Source organism: Muntiacus reevesi, chromosome 10 (assembly GCF_963930625.1).
Source record: "Muntiacus reevesi chromosome 10, mMunRee1.1, whole genome shotgun sequence".
NCBI classification, from domain to species: Eukaryota; Metazoa; Chordata; class Mammalia; order Artiodactyla; family Cervidae; genus Muntiacus; species Muntiacus reevesi.
The window spans coordinates 15,168,070-15,190,050 of record NC_089258.1 but is presented as its reverse complement, the minus strand read 5'-3'; the positions used below and the strand labels follow the sequence as shown (position 1 = coordinate 15,190,050).

At 38.8% G+C, this 21,981-nt stretch overlaps 1 protein-coding gene across 1 annotated transcript in view; it reads left to right on the top strand.

Annotated features, from left to right (window-relative positions):
* Positions 1–14,449, top strand: part of HSD17B3 (hydroxysteroid 17-beta dehydrogenase 3) — a 55,119-nt gene extending 40,670 nt beyond the window's left edge. The window contains exon 11 of the mRNA XM_065947538.1: positions 14,339–14,449. Within this exon, the coding sequence (XP_065803610.1) occupies positions 14,339–14,449 (111 nt within the window). The remainder of the gene's footprint in view (positions 1–14,338) is intronic.
* The last annotated feature ends 7,532 nt before the right edge of the window (positions 14,450–21,981 follow it).

The following is a 21,981-nucleotide window of genomic DNA, read 5'->3' as shown; positions in this document are numbered from 1 at the left end:
CCAGAGCTTTGTGAAGGTCGGGACAAAACACAAGGTGCTTCCCTGTATGAACAGTATATGTTTTTGGCCTTCTGTGCCAGTAAATGTTTAACTTTCCAGGAAAAAAAAAACAAAAAAACAAAACGCCTTGACTTGTAGCATTTACTGATTACCATGATTGATGTGAAGCTACCAGTGGGTTGTCACTGCACATGAATTCAGGAGGAAGCTCACAATTGGCTCTCGTGAGCAAGTACAAGACAATTCCGGTACACTATGGACTCCATCAAATGTGGAAATAGTCTGAAGTATGTGGCATGAGGAGTTCCGGCCATTCCTGGGCTGTTTTTAGAAAAAACAAAACAAAATATGAAACAAAGGTAGAGGAGGTGCACGCTAACACTGAAAACAAACAGTTCCAGGATAGTTCTGTTTCCAGCATCACCAAAGAATTTTAGCCAGATATTTACTTTTCCTTTGTATATCAACTCTCTCCTCTACCTCATATGCTTTCCTACTGTGGGAATTCAGTTCAGTTCACTGGCTCATTTGTGTCTGACTCTTTGCGACCCCATGGACTGCAGCACACCAGGCCTTCCTGTCCATCACCAACTCCCAGAGCTTGCTCAAACTCATGTCCATCAAGTCGGTGATGCCATCCAACCATGTTATCTTCTGTCATTCCCTTATCCTCCTCCTGTGGGAATTATCTCTTTCTTTCTCTCTCTGATGCTAGAGGGATTCATAGGGCAGTGCACTGAATCCTCCCAAAGCATTCGATTATCTCCTGAGCCTCAGTACTGAGGCTGTGGCAAGAGATACTGAATGTCTCAGCTGATTACTTGCTACTTTTACTGTAGAATGTTGACAAGGTGTAGAATCACCATTTGAACTCATGTTGCACAGTAGACAACCAGAAAGAATATAAGATCTTTGTTGCCAATTGCTGATCTGGTTTTTCTTCAGACCTCTGCTTTCTGCATGGCATGAAAACAAATTAGTGAAATGTCTAGTGAATTTTAATTTAGTTTGATCTGGTAATCTAAACTGTGCATTTAGGAAATAGGTTGCCCATTATTTAGAGAAAAATGTTCAGTCTGGCTGGAGTATCCCTTTTTCCTGCCTCTCTAAGATGACACTGGGGAAAGAGTACCTATGATCTCCTACTGGTCCTTAAGGTGTGTGTGGCTGGTGTCCCCTCATCTACCTGATGATCGCTCACCTTGCTGGTTTATGTCTGTGGGAGTGAGAGGGTGACTCTTTCTGTACTGTGGGTTAGCTACTGATGGCTGCAGATCCCTGAATCTCTACTATCTCCTTCCTCCTGCCAGAGGCCAGCTGTCCATCTGCAGCTTTGGTTAACAGAGGCTCTCTGGCTCTCTACTCTGCATCAGCACCAATGTGAAGTCAGAGGTGCTGGAAAATCAAATCTCAGCACCTACCTTGCTAAGCTGAGATAATGTTCTGCGGCTGCACTCCAGAAGAGTGGAGACAATAAACCCTCCTTGGCCATCCTTACTTATTTATCACACTTTCCTATCATTCACCCCAGGCCCCCAGCCCTCCAGCCTGAGCCCAGAGGACAAACATATCAGGGAACACACATCTGGCTATGTCTCACTCTATCTCTTACTTTCTACCATCTCCAGGGCTTTTTGAAGGCTTTCCCACTGTCACATCCTGTCCATCTCAGAGGGATTTAGCTAGCTCCAGTGGGTAAGACATCCTCTCCATCCCTTAGGAGAACTCTGTACTTGCAGTCATCCAGGATATTGATGTTTTAAATGGAATTCATTAACATTTAGAAAATGTTTTCTTGAGACAATAGCATGGCTTGCAAGACTATTGTCTTGCTACATACTGTGATACAATTCTAGATGTCAAAAGTTGAATTTAAAAAAATTTCTCTTTGATTTCTGATGTAACAAATTCAAATCTCTACTGGCAAACAGATGCCAAAAACAGAAGAGAAAAGCTGTGCCTGGTGAAGCAAAAGAGAAAACAAGGAAAACACGTAAATCATTAAAACCATGGAAACCAATTTTGAATATGCCAGGGTGTAGAAAGATCATTGAATCTAAAGTTATGAGTAATCAAATGAAATCGACCAGCAGACAAGCAAGCCTTCCACTTCAAAGAGTTGAGGTCTACCCCCAAGGAATTTTTGGGGCAACAACTGAGGTGGGACTGGGGCCTCTAACCTAAGAATCCATGTGGAACTTGGGGCTTCATAGTTATCTCATTTAATCCTCCTAAACATCTTGTGAGACAGGACATTTGGTTCCCCTTTTACTGCTGAAGAAACTGAAGCTCAGAGCTGGATCAGATCAAATGAAGCTCAGATGGATCCAGTGGCCTGAGAGCACTGGGCTTGTAATGGTGAAGCACGGGTTTAAGCCCACATTTGCCTAATGCCAAACTTTTCCTGGTCCCCTCTATATGGTGCCTTCAGGTTGGAAGAAGGTAGATAAAGATGGGGATGGGAGAGGGGGCTTTTTAGAACATTTTCTTGGAGCCGGAGATTTCCATTTATTTTATCTATGGCTGACTTCAGTAATCCAGAACATTTGGTTCAAGACAAGGCTAACGATGTCTATCTATGGATGATTCATGTATGACAGAAACCAACACAATATTGTAAATCAGTTATCCTCTGGTTAAATTAATTAATAAAAAACCCCAAAGTTAATGGTTTTGTTGTGAAATAAAAAGGTTCTGGCTGGGAGAAAAATGAAGTTTTTGAAGAAGTTGCTTTGATTCATAGAATTGGCCAGTAGAAGAATTCTTCTTCTTCTTCTGGTTCAGCAACAGAAGTTCAACTAGAGGAAAACTTGAACCTTGTAGGGAGTAACCCTATTTCTTCAGGCAGCTTGAGCCTTCTGAGTTTTGCACTCCTTTGGGGTATCCCAAAGCAGGAAACTAAAAATGGTTTCTGGGATGTTTTGTAGGTCGACTGAGGAATGTTGGATTAACAGGATGACACTGTGGATGAAATAATTGCTTTTACCTAGACCTGTCTTATAGGAAACAAATGTAATTTGAGGTCAAGAAATTTCCAAGACCTGTGCCTCTTGCCTCATATGTATGTAAATAGGCATCTGTGCCTCAATTAGCGGCTTCCCTTCTTTTTCAAAGTAAATACTCCATGATAATAATTTATGCCTTACAGAGGAGCCTGGTGGGCTGCCGTCTATGGGGTTGCACAGAGTCAGACATGACTGAAGTGCCTTAGCAGCGTGACTGATTCATTAACTATTTAAATGAATTTTTTTCTTCCATTTTTATTGGGATTTAATTGATATACAGCATTGTATAGATTTACAGTGTACATCATAATGATTTGACTTACATGAAATGATTAGCACAATAAGTTTAGTGACCATTCATCATCTCATACAGATACAAAATTAAAGAAATAAATTTTTTTGTTTAATGAGAACTCTTAAAATTTACTCTCTTAACAGCTTACATGTGTATAATACAACATTTCTCATGTTGTACATTATATCCCTGGTATTTTCTTATCTTTTATTTATTTATTTTTTTATTGGAAGAGACAAAATTAACTTATTTTATTAGTAGATGATAATATTGAATACTTAGAAAACCCAACATAGACTTACAATGTAACTATTAAATTTCTTTCTTTTTTCATTTATTTTTATTAGTTGGAGGCTAATTGCTTTACAGTATTGTAGTGGTTTTTGCCATACATTGACATGAATCTGCCATGGGTGTACATGTGTTCCCCATCCTGATCCCCCCTCCCACCTCCCTCCCCATCCCATCCCTCTGGGTCATCCCAGTGCACCAGCCCCGAGCACTTGTCTCATGCATACAACCTGGACTGGCGATCTGTTTCACACTTGATAATATACATGTTTCAATGCTGTTCTCTCAGATCATCCTACCCTCGACTTCTCCCATAGAGTCCAAAAGTCTGTTCTATACATCTGTGTCTCTTTTGCTGTCTCGCATATAGGGTTATTGTTACCATCTTTCTAAATTCCATATATATGCGTTAGTATACTGTATTGGTCTTTATCTTTCTGGCTTACTCCACTCTGTATAATGGGCTCCAGTTTCATCCATCTCATTAGAACTGATTCAAATGAATTCTTTTTAATGGCTGAGTAATATTCCATGGTGTATATGTACCACAGCTTCCTTATCCATTCATCTGCTGATGGGCATCTAGGTTGCTTCCATGTCCTGGCTATTATAAACAGTGCTGCGATGAACATTGGGGTGCACGTGTCTCTTTCAGATCTGGTTTCCTCGGTGTGTATGCCCAGAAGTGGGATTGCTGGGTCATGTGGCAGTTCTATTTCCAGTTTTTTAAGGAATCTCCACACTGTTCTCCATAGTGGCTGTACTGGTTTGCATTCCCACCAACAATGGGTTCCCTTTTCTCCACACCCTCTTTCTTATCTTTTAAGTGGAAGTATGTACCTTTTGACTACTTTCATTCACATACCATATCCTCATCTCTGGTAACTGCAAATCTGATCTCTTTTTCTATGTGCTTGTTTGTTTTTAAAGAATAATTGACTTACAATTTTATGTTAGTTCTTGTTACACAACATAGTGATTAGATACTTCTATAAATTTTAAAGTTATCACCATAAAGTCTCTCACTACAGAAAGATATTATACAATTATTGACCGTATTTCCCACACTGTCCATTTCGTGCCTGTGACACATTTGTTTTGCAACTATAAGTCTGTGCCTCTTAATCTCCCTCATCTATTTTTCTCCTCCCACCAACCTCCCTTCTGGCAACCACTTGTTTGTTCTTTGGATCTATGTTTCTGTTTTGTTATGTTTGGTTATTTGTTTCATTTTTTAGATTCCACATATAGAAGAAATCATAGAGTATTTGTCTCCTTGTCTGACTTATTTTACTTAGCATAATACCCTTTAGGTGCACCTATGTTGCCACAAATGGTTAAATTTTGTTACTTTTATGGCTGAGTAAATTATATATAATATCTAAATTATTATATATACCAATTATTAATATATAAATTATTGCATCATATATATTATATATATATCACATCTTTATCCATATATCTACTAATGGGCATTTAGGTTGCTACCATATTTTGGCTACTGTAAATGATATTGCAATGAACATAAAGGTGCATATATTTTTCAAATTAGTGTTTTCATTTTCTTCAGATAAATATACAAGAATGAAATGGCTGGATGCTCTCATAGTCTATTGTTTATATTTTAAGAACTCTTCATACTGTTTTCCATACTAGCTGAGGGTTCCCTTTTCTCATATCCTCATCAGTACTTGTTATTTGTTGTCTTTTTGACAATAGCTGTTCTGACAGGTGTGAAGTTCTGTCTTATTCTGACTTTGATTTGCATTTCTCTGATGATTGGTGATGTTGAGCATCTTTTCATGTGCTTGTTGGATATCTATATGTCTTCTTTGGGAAAATGTCAATTTAAATCCTCTGCCCATTTTTTATTTTTTAATTAATTTTAAATTGGAGTATAGTTGATTTGCAGTGTGTTAGTTTCTCCCGTACAACAAAGTAAGTCAGTTATACATGCACATATCCACTCATTTTTCGATTCTTTTCCCATATAGGTCATTACAGAATATTGAATAGAATCCCCTATGCTATTCAGCAGGTTCTTATTAGTTACATATTCTGTACATAGCAGTATATATATGTCAATCTCAGGCTTCCAGTTTATCCTCAACCCTGCTCCGACTTTCCCCCCTGGTAACCACACATTTGTTTGCTACATCATCTGTGACTCAACTCCCGTGTTGTAAATAGATTCATCTGTACCATTTCTTTGGAGTCCACATACAAGCGATATCATATGGTATTTATCTTTCTCTAACTTCACTCAGTATGATAATCTCTAGGTCCATCCATATCACTGCAAATGGCATTATTTCATTCTTTTTTTATGGCCAAGTAACATCTCATTGTATATACGCACCACATCTTCTTTATCCATTCCTCTGTTGATGAATGTTTAGGTTGCTTCCATGCCCTGGCTTTTGCTCATTTTTTAAAAGTAATATTTATCTATTTTTAATTGATTGATTGGTTTACAATATTGGTTTGATTTCTGTCATACATCAACATGAATTAGCCATAGGTGGACATATGTCCGCTCCCTCTTGAATCTCCCTCCTAAAGGTTTTTTTTTTTTTTTTTATGTTGAGTTTTATGTGATCTTTGTGTACTTTGGATCTCAACCCTTATTGGACAAATCTCTTGCAAATATTTTCTCCCATTCAGTAGGTGACCTTTTTGTTTTGTTGATAGTTTCCTTAGCTGTGCAAAAGCTTTTTAGTTTGATATAGTTTCCTTTGTTTATTTTTGTTTTTGTTTCCTTACCTGAGGAGATATATGCAAAGATATTATTAAGACTGATGTCAAAGAGCATATTGCCTATATTTTCTCCTAAAAACTTTATAGTTTCAGGTCTTATATTTAAGTCTTTCATCTACATTGAATTTAATTTTGTGCATGGTGTGAGAAAATAGTCCAGGATGATTCTTTTGCATGTAGCTGTCCAGTTTTCCCAATTCCTTTTATTAAAGAGGATGTCCTTCCACTCTTGTATATTATTGTCTCCTTTGTTATAGATTTATTGCCCATGTAAATGTCAGTTCAATTCTCGGTTCTCTATTCTGTTCCACTGGTCTGTCTATTTTTGTCATAGTATCATACTGTTTTGATTATAGTAGTATAGTTTGAAATTAGGTAGCATGAGACATAACTGTTCTTTCTCAAAGTTGTTTTGTTTATTCTTTTGTGTCTTTTGTGTTTCCATGAAAATTTTAGAATTATTGTTCTACTTCTTTGAAAAAATGTCATTGGCATTTTTATAGGGATTGAATTAAATCTGTAGATTACCTTGGGTAGTGTGGTCATTTTAACAATATTAATTCTTCCAATTCATGAACATGTTGTATCTTTCCACTTTTGTGTCATCTTCAGTTTCTTTCATCAGTGACCTATAGTTTTCTGAGTATAAGTCTTTTAACTCCTTAGGTAAAAGGTCTTTTTTTTTTTTTGATGTAGTGGTAAATGAGATTGTTTTCCTAATTTATCTTTCTGATAGTTTCTTGCTATTGTATAGAAACACAGCAAGTTTCTGTGTATTAATTTTGTGTCCCAAAACTTTACTGAATTCATTGATGAGTTCTAATGGTTTTCTTGGGTCTCTTTAAAATTTGCTATGTATAGTGTTAAGTCATCTGCAGACTGATAGTTTTACTTTGTCCTTTTCAACTTGGATTCCTCTTGTCTGGTTGCTTTGCTAGGACTTCCACTAACATGTTGAATAAGAGTGATGAGGATGTTCTGATCTTAGAAGGAATGCTTTAAGTTTTCCTCATTTAGTGTGATGTTAGTGGTGGGCTTGCCATATATGGTCTTTTTTATGTTGAGGAAGTTCCCTCTATACCCACTTTGTTGAGTTTTTAATCATAAATGGATGTTAAATTTTGTCAAAAGCCTTTTCTACATCCATTGAGGTAATCATATGATTTTTATTCTTGAATTTGTTAATATGGTGTATCACATTGATTCATTTGTGGATATTGAACAACCCTAGCACCCCTGACATAAATCTCACTTGATCATGGTGTATAATCTTTCTAATTATTATTGAATTTACCAATATTTTGTTGAGACTTTTGTATCTATATTCATCAGTTGTATTAGCCTGTAATTTTCTTTTTTGGTGTGTGATACCTTTGTGTGGTTTTGGTATCATAGAATGAGTTTGTATATATATATAAGAGTTTATATATATTTATATATATACATAAATATATTTATATAAACATTATATATTATATTATATATTAAATATATTAAAATATATTATATTAAATATTAAAATATTGTATAAATATAAATATCTATATATATAAATGATTTTATATATGTGTGTGTATATATACATACACACATTTACATATATATATTCTTTTTCAGTCATTTCTATTATGGTTTATCACAAGATATAGAATCTTGTTATTTATCTACTTTATATATAGTAGTTTGTATCTGCTAATCCCAAACTCCTAATTTACCTCCCTCCCCCCTGCTATCCCTTTTGGTAGCTATAAATTTGTTTTCTATGTCTGTGAGTCTATTTTTATTTTTTAAATAAGTCCATTTGTTTATTTTTTAAGATTCCACACATAAAAGTGATATCATATAATATTTATCTTTGACTGACTTACTTCACTTATTATGATAATCTCTAGGTCCATCCATGTTGCTTCAAATGAAATCATTTCATTCATATATATATGTGTATATATATACATATATGCATATATATATACACACACACCACATCCTCTTTATTCATTCATCTGTCAGTGAATATTTAGGTTGCTTCCTTGTCTTGGTTATTATAAATAGTGATGCTATGAACATTAGGGTGCATATATTTTTTCAAATTCAAGTTTCTCCAGATGTATGCCCATGAGTGGAATTGCTGGATCATATGGCAACTCTATTTTTAGTTTTTTAGAGACCATCCATACTATTTTCCATAGTGGCTGCTCTAATTTGCATTCCTATCAATAGTGTAGGAGGATTTCCTTTTCTCCACACCATCTCCAGCATTTATTATTTGTAGACTTTCTAATGGTGGCCATTCTGACTCATGTGAGGTGATAATGCATTGTAGTTTTGATTTGCATTTCTGTAATAAGTAAGATGTTGAGCATCTTTTCATGTACCCATTGGCCATCTGAACTTTGAGTATATGCTGGAAGAACTGATGCTGAAGCTGAAGTTCCAATACTTTGGCCACCTGATGCAAAGATCTGACTCATTGGAAAAGACTCTGATTCTGGGAAAGATTGAAGGCAAAAGGAGAAGGGGGTGGCAGAGGATGAATGAGTAGATAGCATCACTGACTCAATGGACAAGAATCTGAGCAAACTTAGGAAGATAGTGAAAGACAGGGAAACCTGGAATGCTGCAGTCCATTGGGTCACAAAGAGTAAGACATGACTTAGTGACTGAACAGCAACAATGTCTTCTTTGGAGAAATGTCTACTTATGTCTTCTGCCCATTTTTCAGTTGGGTTGTTTGGAGTTTTTTGAGTTATAGGAGCTGTTTGTTTATTTTGGAAATTAAGCCCTTATTGGTTGCATTGTTTGCAAATATTTTTTCCCAGTTCATAGGTTGTCATTTTGTTTATGGTTTCATTTGCTGTGCAAAAGCTTATAAATTTGATTAGGTCCCATTTGTTTATTTTTGTTTTTATTTTTATCGCCTTGGGAGATTTTGGGAGTTTTTTAAATTACTGATTCAACTTGTACTGATTCAACTGGTACAATCTTGAAAGATTGTACATTTCTAGTGATTTGTCCAGTTCTTCTTGGCTGTCCATTTTATAGGCATGTCATTATTCATAGTAATATTTTATGATCCTTTTTGTTTCTGAGATGTTGGTTGTAGCTCCATTTCTGATTTTACTGATTTGGATTCTCTTTCTTCTTTTCTTGATGAGTCTGGCCAAAAGTTAATCAATTTTGTTTATCTTTTGCAAGAAGCAGGTATTAGTTTCATTGATTTTTCTATTGTGTTTTAGTCTCTATTTCATTTATTTCTGATTTGATCTTTATTATTTCTTTATTTATACTATGGGTGTTCTCTTTTTTCTGTTCCTTTAGGTGTATGGTGAATAGCTGAGATTTTTCATGTTTCCTGAGGTGGGCTTGTATTGTTATAAACTTCCCTCTTAGAACTGCGTTTGTTTTTCCCCATGAATTTTACATTGTTATTTTTGCTTTCATTTGTCTCCAGGCAGTTTTTTATTTCTTCAGTGATCCACCAGCTGTTTAGTGGCATATTATTTATGCAGCTAAACAATATTCCACATGTTTGTGTTTTTTTCAGTTTTTGTTGTTGTTTGATTTCTAGTCTTATAGTATTGTGGTTGGAAAATATGCTTGATATGACTTCAATCTTCTTAAATTTCCTGAGACTTCTTTTGTGGCCTACCATATAATCTATCCTGAAGAATGTTCCATGTGCACTTGAAAAGAATGTGTATTTTGCTGCTTTGGGAAGGAATGTTCTATAAATATATGTATTAAGTTCATCTGTCCTAAAGTGTAATTTAAGGCCTGTGTTTCCTTATTGATTTTCTGTCTGGATGACCTGTCCATTGATGTAAGTGGGTGTTTCAGTTCCCCCACTATTATTGTGCTACTGTGAGCTTCTCCCTTTATGCCTGTTAATATTTGCTTTATGTGTTTGTGTGCTCTTATGTAGGTTGCACATATATTTACAATAGTTATAGCCTCTTGAATTGATCCCTTGATTAATATATAATGTCCTACTTTTTCTCTTATTACAGTCTTTGTTTTAAACTGTATTTTTCTGATATATGTACTGTAACCCGACTTTCTTTTTATTTCCATTTGCGTGGAATACCTTTCTCCATCTCCTCATTTTCAATCTGTATGTGTCCAAATTAATTAATTGATTTGGTCACAGTGCCACAGCTTGTGGGACCTTAGTTCCCTGACCAGGGATCAGACCTGGGATCATGGCAATAAAAGTGCTGAGTCCTCACAATTGGACCAGCAGAGCATTCCCTGTGTGTGTCTTTAGATTTGGAGTGAGTCTCTTGTAGGCAGCATATATACTTGTCTTGTTTTTATATCCATTTCACCACTCTGTATCTTTTGATTGTAGCATTTAATTAATTTACATTTAAAGTAATTATTGGTATCTATGTTCTGCCATTTGAACTGGGTTGTTTTTGTAGTTCCTTTCTAAGTTTTTTCCTTGCTTTCCTTTAATTTGATGACAACTGTTAATGTTATATTCAGGTTCCTTTTTCTTTTGTGTGTGCATATATCTATTACAGGTTTTTGGTTTGTGGTTACCATGAGGTTTATATGTAGCTATCAAGGCCTGGCGTGCAGCAGTCCATGGTGTCAAAAAGAGTTAGACACAACCAGGCGACTGAACAACATATACACATGATTGTTTTAAGTTAATCATTTCTTAAGTTTAAACACATTTTAACAACTCTGCCTTTTTACCCCCTGCCCCTCCATATTTACTTTTTTGACATTATAATTTGTATCTTTTTGTTTTGTTTATACCTTGACTACTTATTGTGGATACAGATGATTTTACTATTACTTTTTTCTTTTAACTTTCCTCCTAGTTTTACATGCGGTTAATTTACTACCTTTACTGAATCTTTGGCTATACTGATGAGATGTTTTTATTTAGTACTTTTTGTATTTCTACTTGTGGTCTTTTTTCTGCCTAGGGAAGAAGTTCCTTTAATATTTCTTGTAAAGCTGATTTCATGGCACTGAACTCTTTAAGCTTTTGCTTGTTTGTAAAACCTTTGTTCTCACCTTCAAATTTGAATGAAAATCTTGCCAGGTAGAGCATTTTTCATTGTAGGCTTTTCACTTTCATCATTTTCAATACACATGCCACGCTCTTCTGGCCTGCAGTTTCTGATGAGAAGCTAGCTGATAGCCCTTTGGGAATTCCCCTCTATGTAACTTGTTGCTTTTCTTTTTCTGCTTTTAATATTCTCTTGTTGTCTTTAATTTTTACTATTTTTAATACAATGTGTCTTGATGTGGTCCTCTTTGTGTTGATCATGGTTGGGATTCTCTGTGCTTTCTGGACCTGGAGATCTGTTTCCTTTCCCAGATTAGAGAAGTTTTTAGCTGTGATGTCTTCAAATATATTCTTTTTATGTTTTTTCTTAAAAAAAAAAAAAAGCCATTAACTTCTCACTCTGTTCATCTTTCACCATTCTGCTCCTGAATTCTTTGAGCATCTTTCTGATCATTACCTTGAACTTTATCAGATAGATTGCTTAACTCCACTTCACTTAATTCTTTTTTCTGGTGTTTTATCTGGTTCCTTCATTTGGAACATATTCCTCTGTTGCCTTATTTTGCCTAATTTACTGTTTTCATTTCTATGTATCTGGTGGGTTGGTTAAATTTCCCTATCTTGAAGAAGGGGCCTTTTGCAGGAAATGTCCTGTATATCCTAGAAGTATACGCTCCTCTGCTCAACAGAGCTATATATTCTAGGGGTGCCCCCATGTGGACTGTGCAAGCTCTTCTGTTCTGGTGGGCTGATTACTGTGGGTGGTCCAATAAGCTTGGCTGGCTTCCAGTTCTGTCTTTTTCAGAGGCTGCTGGTGGGTGGGTCTAGGTTCTTAGGAGTCAGGTGGGAACTCCAGGGGGGTCCTAGGGCTAATGCTGGCTCTGGTGTGTGCAGTCAGACTTCAGGGTGGCTGGTTGCAGGGCTTGGCATCCTGGATCTAGTGTAGGTCTACTAGTGGATGGGGCTGGTTCTTCACATGGCTGGCTGCTGAGTCTGGTGTTCCAAAGCTGTAAGCGGGGTCTGATTCCAGGGCAGCTGTGGGTCCCAAGGTGTCTCAGAGCTGATGTTAGCCTACTGGTGGGTGGACCGGGTCTTGACATGTTAGGTTGTGGGAATGTTGCATTCTTGGAACTAGTGTCCATCTGCTGGACTGGGTTCAGAGGCTAGTGACAGCCCCTTGGTGGGCAGAACCAGGTCTTGGGTTCTCTGGCTGAAAGGCCTGTGGGTCTTCGAACTGGTGTTTGCCTGCTGGTGTTCAAGAATAAGACCCAGAGTGTCCTGCAGCTAGTGACAGCCCACTAGTGAGTGGAACTGAGTCCTAGGGTCTCTGGCTGCAGGCCCTGGGAGTCCTGGAGTTGGTATTGGCTTGCTAATGGGCAGGTTTGGGCCTGTCAGCTATAGGGCCCTGAGGGTCTTGGGGCCAGCGCCAATACACTGGTGGTTGGGGCTGGATCCTGGGGAAGCTAAGTGTTCAGGAAGGTGTCCTAAGATAGCCAGCCTACTGGTGGGTGGAACTGTGTCCCTCTCTGGCTAGTTGCTTGGCCTGAGGAGTCCCAGTGCTGGTGCTGACAGGCTGGTGGGTGGGGCCACATTCTGACACTAACAAGCTAGTCGGAGGATTCCACAATGGTGCTTACCAGCATCAGTGTCCTTGTGGTAGAATGAGCTCTCCAAGTGGCTGCCCAAGGGTCTATGTCTCCAGAGTGAGCTCTAGTTGTCTCCTACCTTTTTGGGAGGCTCTCTACGATCAACAGGTGGATCTGACCCAGGCTCTTTTCAAATTACTGCTTCTGCCCTGTTTCCCAGAGTGTGTGAGATTTTGTGTGCACCCTTTAAAAGTGGGGATTTCCTGGTGGCTCAGTAGGTAAAGAATCCGCCTGCAATGTGGGAGACCTGGGTTCAATCCCTGGGTTGGGACGGTCCCCTGGAGAAAGGCATGGCAACCCATTCCAGTACTCTTGCCTGGAGAATCCCCATGAATAGAGGAGCCTGGCAGGCTATAGTCCATGGGGTCACAAAGAGTCAGACATGACTGAGTGATTAAGCACACAGCACTTTAAAAGTGGAGTCTCAAAAAAAATAAAAAAATAAAAAAAATAAAAGTAGAGTCTCTATTCCCTAACCCCCCTCTGGCTTTACTGAAAGTAAGCCTGCTGACCTTCAAAACTAAACATTCTTTGGCCTCATCTTCCTGACACAGGACCCTTGGGCTAGAGAGCCCAGTGTGGGGCTCAGACACCTACTCCTTAGGAAAAACCTCTACTCTTATAATTATCGTCCCATTTGTGGGTCTCCTACCCAGGGGAAAGGGCCTTGACTATACCACGTTCCACCACTTTTACTCATCTCTTTGTGGTTCCCTCTTTCTATCTTTAGTGGTAGGAAATTTTTTTCTGCTAGATTTCAGGTCTCTGTCATTAATAGTTGTTCTGCAAATAGCTGTAATTTTGGTGTACCTGTGAGAGGAGAGGGACTCAGCATTTCCTACTCCACCATCTTGGCCATTTTCCTGTTCATTAACTCTTTCATGCATTCAGGTACACCATTGTGTCTTAGCATTGTGTCAGGTGATGGAAAGCATTTCTGATTCTTTCTTGGAATCTCATTTTAGTAGAACTTTGGTAGAATAAATATGAAGATACTGGGAGATCAAGGACCAAGAGAAATGTGCTCACCAAGAGAAGGAAGATAGGGAGGGTGTTACTATGGACAGAGTTCTCTTAATTTAGAAATATATCACAACTGATCTGACAAGTGACCACTTTGGTTCCTGAGAAAACCTCATTTGCTAAGAAAGTGTCATACATAGGACATTGAAACTTTAACAACTACTTGAAAGGTTTGGTACTTAAACTCATTCATCAGATATATATTTTTAAAGGTGATGCATATAAACTGAGACGTTATGTTGCATCCTCCTTGCTCCTCTTCTCTCCCAGACACTCATGTTTTTGTCTATTCAAGGCTGGCATTCTGAGCCTGATCCCATCGTGGGCCTTCTACAGCAGTGCGTTTCAGAAGATGCTCCTGACTCGTTACGTGGACTACCTCAGGAAGAATGCCAACAGCAGATAGTGTTGATGAACTCGTGTGCCGTCCAGCATTGCTTTCTTCACCAGATTCTGCACTGGCCACAGAGGACCCAGGAGCAGACCAGTACCTTTTACCTCCCTGAAACTGGAGGGCCCATATCACAGACACAGCACAGAAAACTCAACTTTTTTTTTTTTTTTTTTTTTGCAATTTTACTCAAGTCTGGAGATCTTTGGGAGAGCTGTGATATAAAAACATGTGTTGTGCAATGGGGTTTTCATAGTTAGAGAAGGTAAGAGTGTATGTAATACTGGAAAATTTCTGTATGGAATTATATAATGTGAGAAGAGAGCCTCTGATTCTTTGAATATCAAAAACAATTATACCTAGTAATCTACTTTTATAGCTGGATTATAGAATGTCTGAAGTCACTAAGCTTTATCGATTGCAGTAGTCCTTGAATAGTCACTGGTTCTCAAACTGGCTTCCTCAGAGACCCAGGAAACTGTCTAGGAGAATAGGTGGGGGCAAAGGTTACTCCAGGACAGTTTCTGGCAACCCCTTGTTTCAACTAATGCCGCACCAGATTTATCTATTTCAATTTTACTTGGAGTTCCATGTAAGACTGTGTTTATAAAAATAAAAGCAAAAAAAAAAAAAAAAACCAAATAAAAAAAAATAAAAGCAAAAAATGGTACATTGCTAAATAAAAGTAGTTAAAAAAAACAATTGTTCTAGTGCAGGAGTTGATATCTACAGAAATGAGGTTTTTACAGGTCTCCACTTCTTGGGGTGCTGGACTGAGGGTTTCAGCCGTCAACATATATGGGATGGCATTTTGGGGAATTACTTATTCACGTCTTGAGGGAGTTGAGGGAGGAGCATGCCAGCTGGTGAGCTGGTGTTGTCTGGCGTTAATAAAGCGTCCCCCACTTAGACACCATCATGCTCCAAGCACTGGCCGTGCTTGGTGGCATCTATCTTTTCTGAGACAGTCATTTGCATTTGTGGTGTGAGCAAAGATTATGTGCTGCTTCTCTGGTTATAAAAAGAGTCTTGGAGATTTGGTTGGAAGTTATGGTACATTTAGGTGTTTTGGAGGAAAGCAGAGGATAGAACATTTAAAACCTTGGTAAACTTAGAAAGGGAACTATAAATTTGCTCTGAGGAAAAGACTGGGAAAGTTTATTCATTTGAAAGTATAGATATCTACCTATATCTTCTCAGTTATGGGTAGCTAATAATTATAAACACAACATTTTAATGTATTGATTATTTACTGTAGGGAAGCCTGTGACTGGACCTGACCTAATTTGTCACATTGATTATCTTTCTCTATCTACGAGGCAGGCTGGTTGTGTTCAATCTCTTTTTTATGATGAAGAATCAAATCTCCTTATCAGCCAGTATCCCAAGAGGAAACAGAAGGCATGATTGAGAAATGTGAGGAATTCATTGCAAATATGTGGGGAGAGTGTTAGGTATGCCACCTGAGCTAGTGATCGACGGGTGCTTTTACTTACCCCAAGGTCTGAAAGGGCTAGGAAAGGAGGAAATATTAGGAAGATTGGTAAGGAGAGAGGCAGAGAGAGAAGGGCATTGTATAAGAAGCACTGCCTCAGAGGAGCTGTGACCTTTGACTGAAAGATGCCACTAGGCTGTGGCCACACGATAGAGGGAGAGGCGAACTGCGACATTGTGATTTACAGTAAGAAACATATATTTCACTTTCATTCCCATTCTTTGAAACTTCCTAAATGTAAAGATCTATAAATATGTCAATTGTTATTCATAGTTAGCCCCTTTCAGCTGCACTTGAGTTTAAGTTAATGAGCTGCTTTTAGACAGCCCCTGAAGATGATATTGGTTGTCAAGGGACCAACCATGTGACTAGAGTTGGAAATTTTAGCCCCGCTCCTCAAATTTTGGGGAGAGGTGAGTGGTGGAGATTGAGTTCAATCACCAGTGACCAAAGATTTAACCAATCATGACTATGTAATGAAGCTTCCACAAAATATGAACTACAATTATGGGGTTTTGAGAACTTCCAGGTTTTTGAACATGTGCAGGTACTGGGAGGGTATCGTGCCCACAGTGGGCGTGGAAGCTCCATATGCCTTCCCACATACTTTCACCTATGCATCTCTTTCATCTGGCTGATCCTGAGTTGTGTTCCTCTGTGTATAAACTGGTAATTTAGTAAGTAAGCTATTTTCCTTAGAACTATGACCTATTCTAGCAAATGATCACACCTGAGGAGGGGGTGGTAGGAACTCCTGATTCAGTTAACAGCCTGAACTTCAATTCCCATATGAAGTGGGAGCAGTCTTGAGGGACTGAGTCCTGAACCTGTGGAATCTAACGCTATCTTCAGGAAGATAGCGTCAGAATTGAGTTGAATTGTAGGACATCCAGCAGGTGTCCAGCCTGATGTGGGAAAATCTCCCCACACAACTGATGATCAGAATTACTTGAGTAGCGAGAAGGATGAATGGAAAAAACACGGGTGTTTTTCCTTTACTGGAATGATATCCAAACATTATTCTCTTGTCTTCTGAATCTCCAGCTGGTGCCTCCCACTGGACATATCCAACTGGAAGCTCATTGATGTATTTCATAAGATCAGTCTCCTTAGATACCAAGGTGTGGGTGGGGAGGGAGAAGGGTAGAGACTGGATCTGGAGGAAAGGGTTGCAATATACGTCCCACATATTAAGAGATTTCCCAAAGTCGTACCATTAATAGTTGGTAGCACATGAATTGGGACATTAAACTTCTTTTCTTACTATACTTCACTCTATGCTTCAAAGGGGGTAAAACTTTAAGCCAAAAAAATATGTATCTCATTGTGAAATTTATGATATCAGCAAAGTGGGAGGTATTTTATAGACATTAAATGCTCATCTACTTAAATGTGAGACAATCACTCTTGCTATCTGTACCAGTTAATACTGCTATGTAATAAGTGACTTCTCAACTTAATGGCATAAACTGACAACCATTTTCTTGTGCTTATGGATTTTGGGGGTCAGAAAGGGCACAATGAGAAGGTTCATTTTGCTCCATGATATCTGGGAGCTCAGCTAGAAAGACTCAATGACTGGAAATGATTCAGTTTCTGGAGATGGCATCATTGGGAGGGTTGCTTGGTTACATGTCTGACAACTGATGGGAGTTGTTACCTGGGGCCCCAGTTGGGGCTGTGGGATGGAAATGCATACATGGCTTCTCTAAATGTTACCTGGTCTTCCTCACAGCATGGTTGTCTGGGTTCTATGAATGGGCATCCCAAAGAAAACTAGGAGGGAGCCACAGTGTCTTATATAACTTCACCTTGGAAGTTACATGGCATTATTTGAAAGCCTTCTCAGATTCAATGGGAGGGAACACAAACTCCAACTCTTGATGGGAGAAGTATCACATGTAATAGGAAATATTGTTGTGAACCATCACTGGAAAATGAGCCACACTAATTAATCTTACTATAGGTTTGTCCTGGCCTGTATCAATTATGGAAAATAACTTGGCATTTCAACTATCAATGGAACAACTTATAGAAGTGTAGACATTGTGTTTCTAAACCTTTATTTCAATCCCTGGTAAGTTTGCCTTTGGGGAAGAACTTATACATCCAGTAGCTTAGGTGAAAACAGGAATGCAGTTCAGCTAATAAAACCAGGGCCAGGTTTTAGATGTAATTTTTAGCTGTGTGAAATAGGGGTTTTTCTGGTGTGTTAATCCTGGGTTGATTTGAAGGACTGATTATCTAATGAGATTTTTGAGGGTTTTTAAGAGAGAATTTCCTCATAGGAAAGTCTTAAGATGTTGGATTGGATGAAATGAAGGTAAAAAAATTCTGTATTTTAAGATCTTTATTCCCATCACCACTAGCACTAGATAATAACTTGTTGAGTACTAATAACTTGTCAGTTCAGTTCAGTCACTCAGTCATGTCTGACTCTTTGTGACCCCATGGACTGCAGCATGCCAGGCCTCCCTGTCTATCACCAACTCCCAGAGTTTACTCATACTCATGTCCAATGAGTCGATGATGCCATCCAACCATCTCATCCTCTGTCGTCACCTTTTCCTCCAGCCTTCAATCTTTCCCAGCAATAGGGTCCTTTCCAATGAGTCAGTTCTTTGAATCAGGTGGCCAAAGTACTGGAGTTTCAACGTCAGCATCAGTCCCTCCAATGAACATTCAGGACTAATTTCCTTTAGGATGGACTGGTTAGATCTCCTTGCAGTCCAAGGGACTCTCAAGAGTCTTCTCCAACACTGCAGTTCAAAAGCATCAATTCTTTGGTACTCAGTTTTCTTTATAGTCCAACTCTCACATCCATACATGACTATTGGAAAAACCATAGCCTTGACTAGACAGACCTTTTGTTGGCAAAGTAATATCTCTGCATTTTAATATGCTGTCTAGGTTGGTCATAACTTTTCTTCCAATGAGCAAGCATCTTTTAATTTCATGGCTGCAGTCACCATCTGCAGTGATTTTGGGGCCCCAAAAAATACAGTCTGTCACTGTTTCCATATCTATTTGCCATGAAGTGATGGGACAAGATGCCATAATGTGTCAGGACTATGTAAACCCTTCTTATGTAATAACTTAGGATATAGGTAAGAAATCACATTATCATTGCCTTCATTTTACAAATGAGGAAAGTTAATTGTGAGCACAGTGAAGTGAGCCCCAGAAAAGCTGAGTAAGTCGTACAGATTCACCTGACCAGTGAGTGACAGAGCTGGCATTTGACACGGGTCCTCTTCCAGTGTCTGTAGGCCAAAGCACTACAGTATAGCCCTACCTGTCTGGATAAGATTCTTTAACTGGAATTAATAGCAAAGGGTGAACACTATTGCCCCCAACTCTGTATTTTTCACTTACACATATCGTGGAGAGAGAGGTGGAATCCGGCTTTGCAACCAGGTCCACGTGTCTTGATTTCAACACTGACCATTTTCCAAATTTACCATCATCTGGGAATCATTTGGGAACAGGGAGGCTTGCCAAATTTCATGGAACTTTTGTTTCCGCTGAGTAGTACTGGACTCTTGTTCCTTTTTGTTTGGAGGGCTTAGGACCCGGAGGAACAGCATTAGCAGCTGGTCGTCCTTCCAGCCTTCCATCTGTATTACCTCCCTAGATGCCAAAGGCGGAAGAATCTCTCTGACAACACTTGGAGCAGGAAAATGAGGTGATTATGGGCTGCTGCTCTGAAAAAGCTGGGAGCTGTTGCTGGGGCAGTTCCCTCAGGCATCATCCATTTCTTGTTCTTGTGGGATGGGAACCAGAATGCCCTACTTCAAAAAGATTTTTTAGCCAGTGCTTGCCAAAGAAAGCTTAAGACGGTCATCCCAAGGTCAGCATGATTTTAATCATGTTTGTCTGCTTCCGATGCCAAAAAAATGACGATGATTCTCACTGTAGTTTATCCACTGCACTTAGGACTCAGTCTGTTTTAACTTGTGACTGCCCTCTAATGGTCTAGGACAGGCACTGTTGGGTTTTTCTCCATAATCCTGTAGGAATTTTTAGAACAGAATCTAATTTGGGGAAAGGAATCTCTCAGATTATTGTTAGTTCTTTTTTATTTTTTTTAATTTTTTTTGTTTTAAATGCATCTTTATTTTGTTTGATGCCAAGCCTGGGATGTGTTAATTCTTTTTTAAAAAATGGAGGTATAATTGACCCATGGGGCTTCCAAGGTGGTGCTAGTGGTAAAGAACCTTCCTGCCAGTGCAGGAGACATAAGAGACGGGTGGGGAAGATCCCCTGGAAGAGGGCATGGCAACCCACTCCAGTATTCTTGCCTGAAGAATCCCCATGGACAGAGGAGCCTGGCAGGCTACAGTCCATAGGGTGGCGAAGAGTCGGACACGACTGAAGCGACCTAGCATGCACACACATAATTGACATATAATGGTATATTATGAAAAAATATTTGCAATAACATTATATTTCAAGTGTACAACACAATTCAATACATGTATATATTGCAAAATCCTCACCACAATAAGTTTCATTAACATTCATCATCACACATGGTCACAAACATTTTTTTCTAGTGATGGGAACTTTTTAGATCTAGTCTCTAAGCCCCTTTAAAATGTGCAACATAGTATTGTCACCTTTGGGCTTCTCAGGTGGTGCAAGTGGTAAAGAACCTGCCTGCCAATGCAGGAGACGTAAGGGTGGCAGGTTCGATCCTTCGAACCTGAGGGCATGGAAACCCACTGCAGAATTCTTGCCTGGAGAATCCCATGGACAGAGGAGCCTGGGGAGCTGCAGTCCGTATGGTCGCAGAGAGTCGGACACGACTGAAGCAACGGACCTTGCAGGCACATTTACCTTTAGTTGCCATGCTTCACATTATATCCCCAGGACCTGCTTGTCTGGGGGTGTGATAAGTCATAACTGGATGCTTTTACCTTTTGACCACCCTCCCCCACCCATTCCCCCACTGCACCCTGCCTCTGCTAACCATCAGTCTGCTCTCTGTATCTGTGAAAGTGGGTTTTCGAAAAAAAAATTCCACATATAGATGAGATCATGTTGTATTTGTCTTTTTTGTCTGACATTTGTCTTAGCATATTGCCCTCAAGGTCTAGCCCTCAATTTATTTTCTGAGCTGATATGTGAGTGCGTGTGCTTGTGTATCTGTGTAGGGTGTCATCAAGAGAGAAAGAGCAGGTAGAGGGGAGAGAAGGAGAGGGAAGGGGGTGGTTCAGGCTGTAATGTCAGTGATGGAGAGTGGTAGATGAAGCTTCACTCGCTTGCCCGCTGCTCATCTCCTGCTGTGGGCCCAGGTTCCTAAGAGGCCTGGGACTGGTAGCAGTCTACCCGCCCAGGGGCTGGAGACCGCTGGGCTAAGGCACTTGGCCTTTTCAGTAAAATTACTTCAATAGTAAAATTAGAAAGATCTTATTACATGATCTAAAATTTTCTGTTCAGCTCTTATAGTCTATACATCTCAAGTAAGTTTTGAAAATAAACTTTTTTCTCAATCTTTAAAAGATAATTTTCCTTCCTGTAAAATACATGCAGCGTAGGAAATATAGAAACTACAGAAGAAAGAGAAGAAAATAAAGACCACCATTTATCCCATCACCCAGTATTAACCATTCTTTACTGGTTAAGGGTTTTCTTTTCTATATTTTCTCTCTGTGTGTGCCTGAGACACAGACTTTACATTCTGCATCTCCCTTTAAGATTATAGCATGGAATTTCCTTGTGTTAATCAGTATTCAAAAGATGATTTACAATGGTTACTTAATATGACAACATATTTATTTTATCATTTTTTTTGCTTTGCATTTAGATATATTCTGATTTTTAAATTTTTATAAATAACAATATATTAGATTGGCCAAAAGGTTCATCTGGGATTTTCCATAAGATGGTATTTATTAGACTGTAAATCATTCACAAAGCTGAGCAGCAACTGACAATTTTTTTAAATTTTTTAAATTTTTTTATTTTTCAGTGGGTTTTGTCAAACATTGATATGAATCAGCCATAGAGTTTCACGTATTCCCCATCCCGGTCCCCCATCCCACCTCCC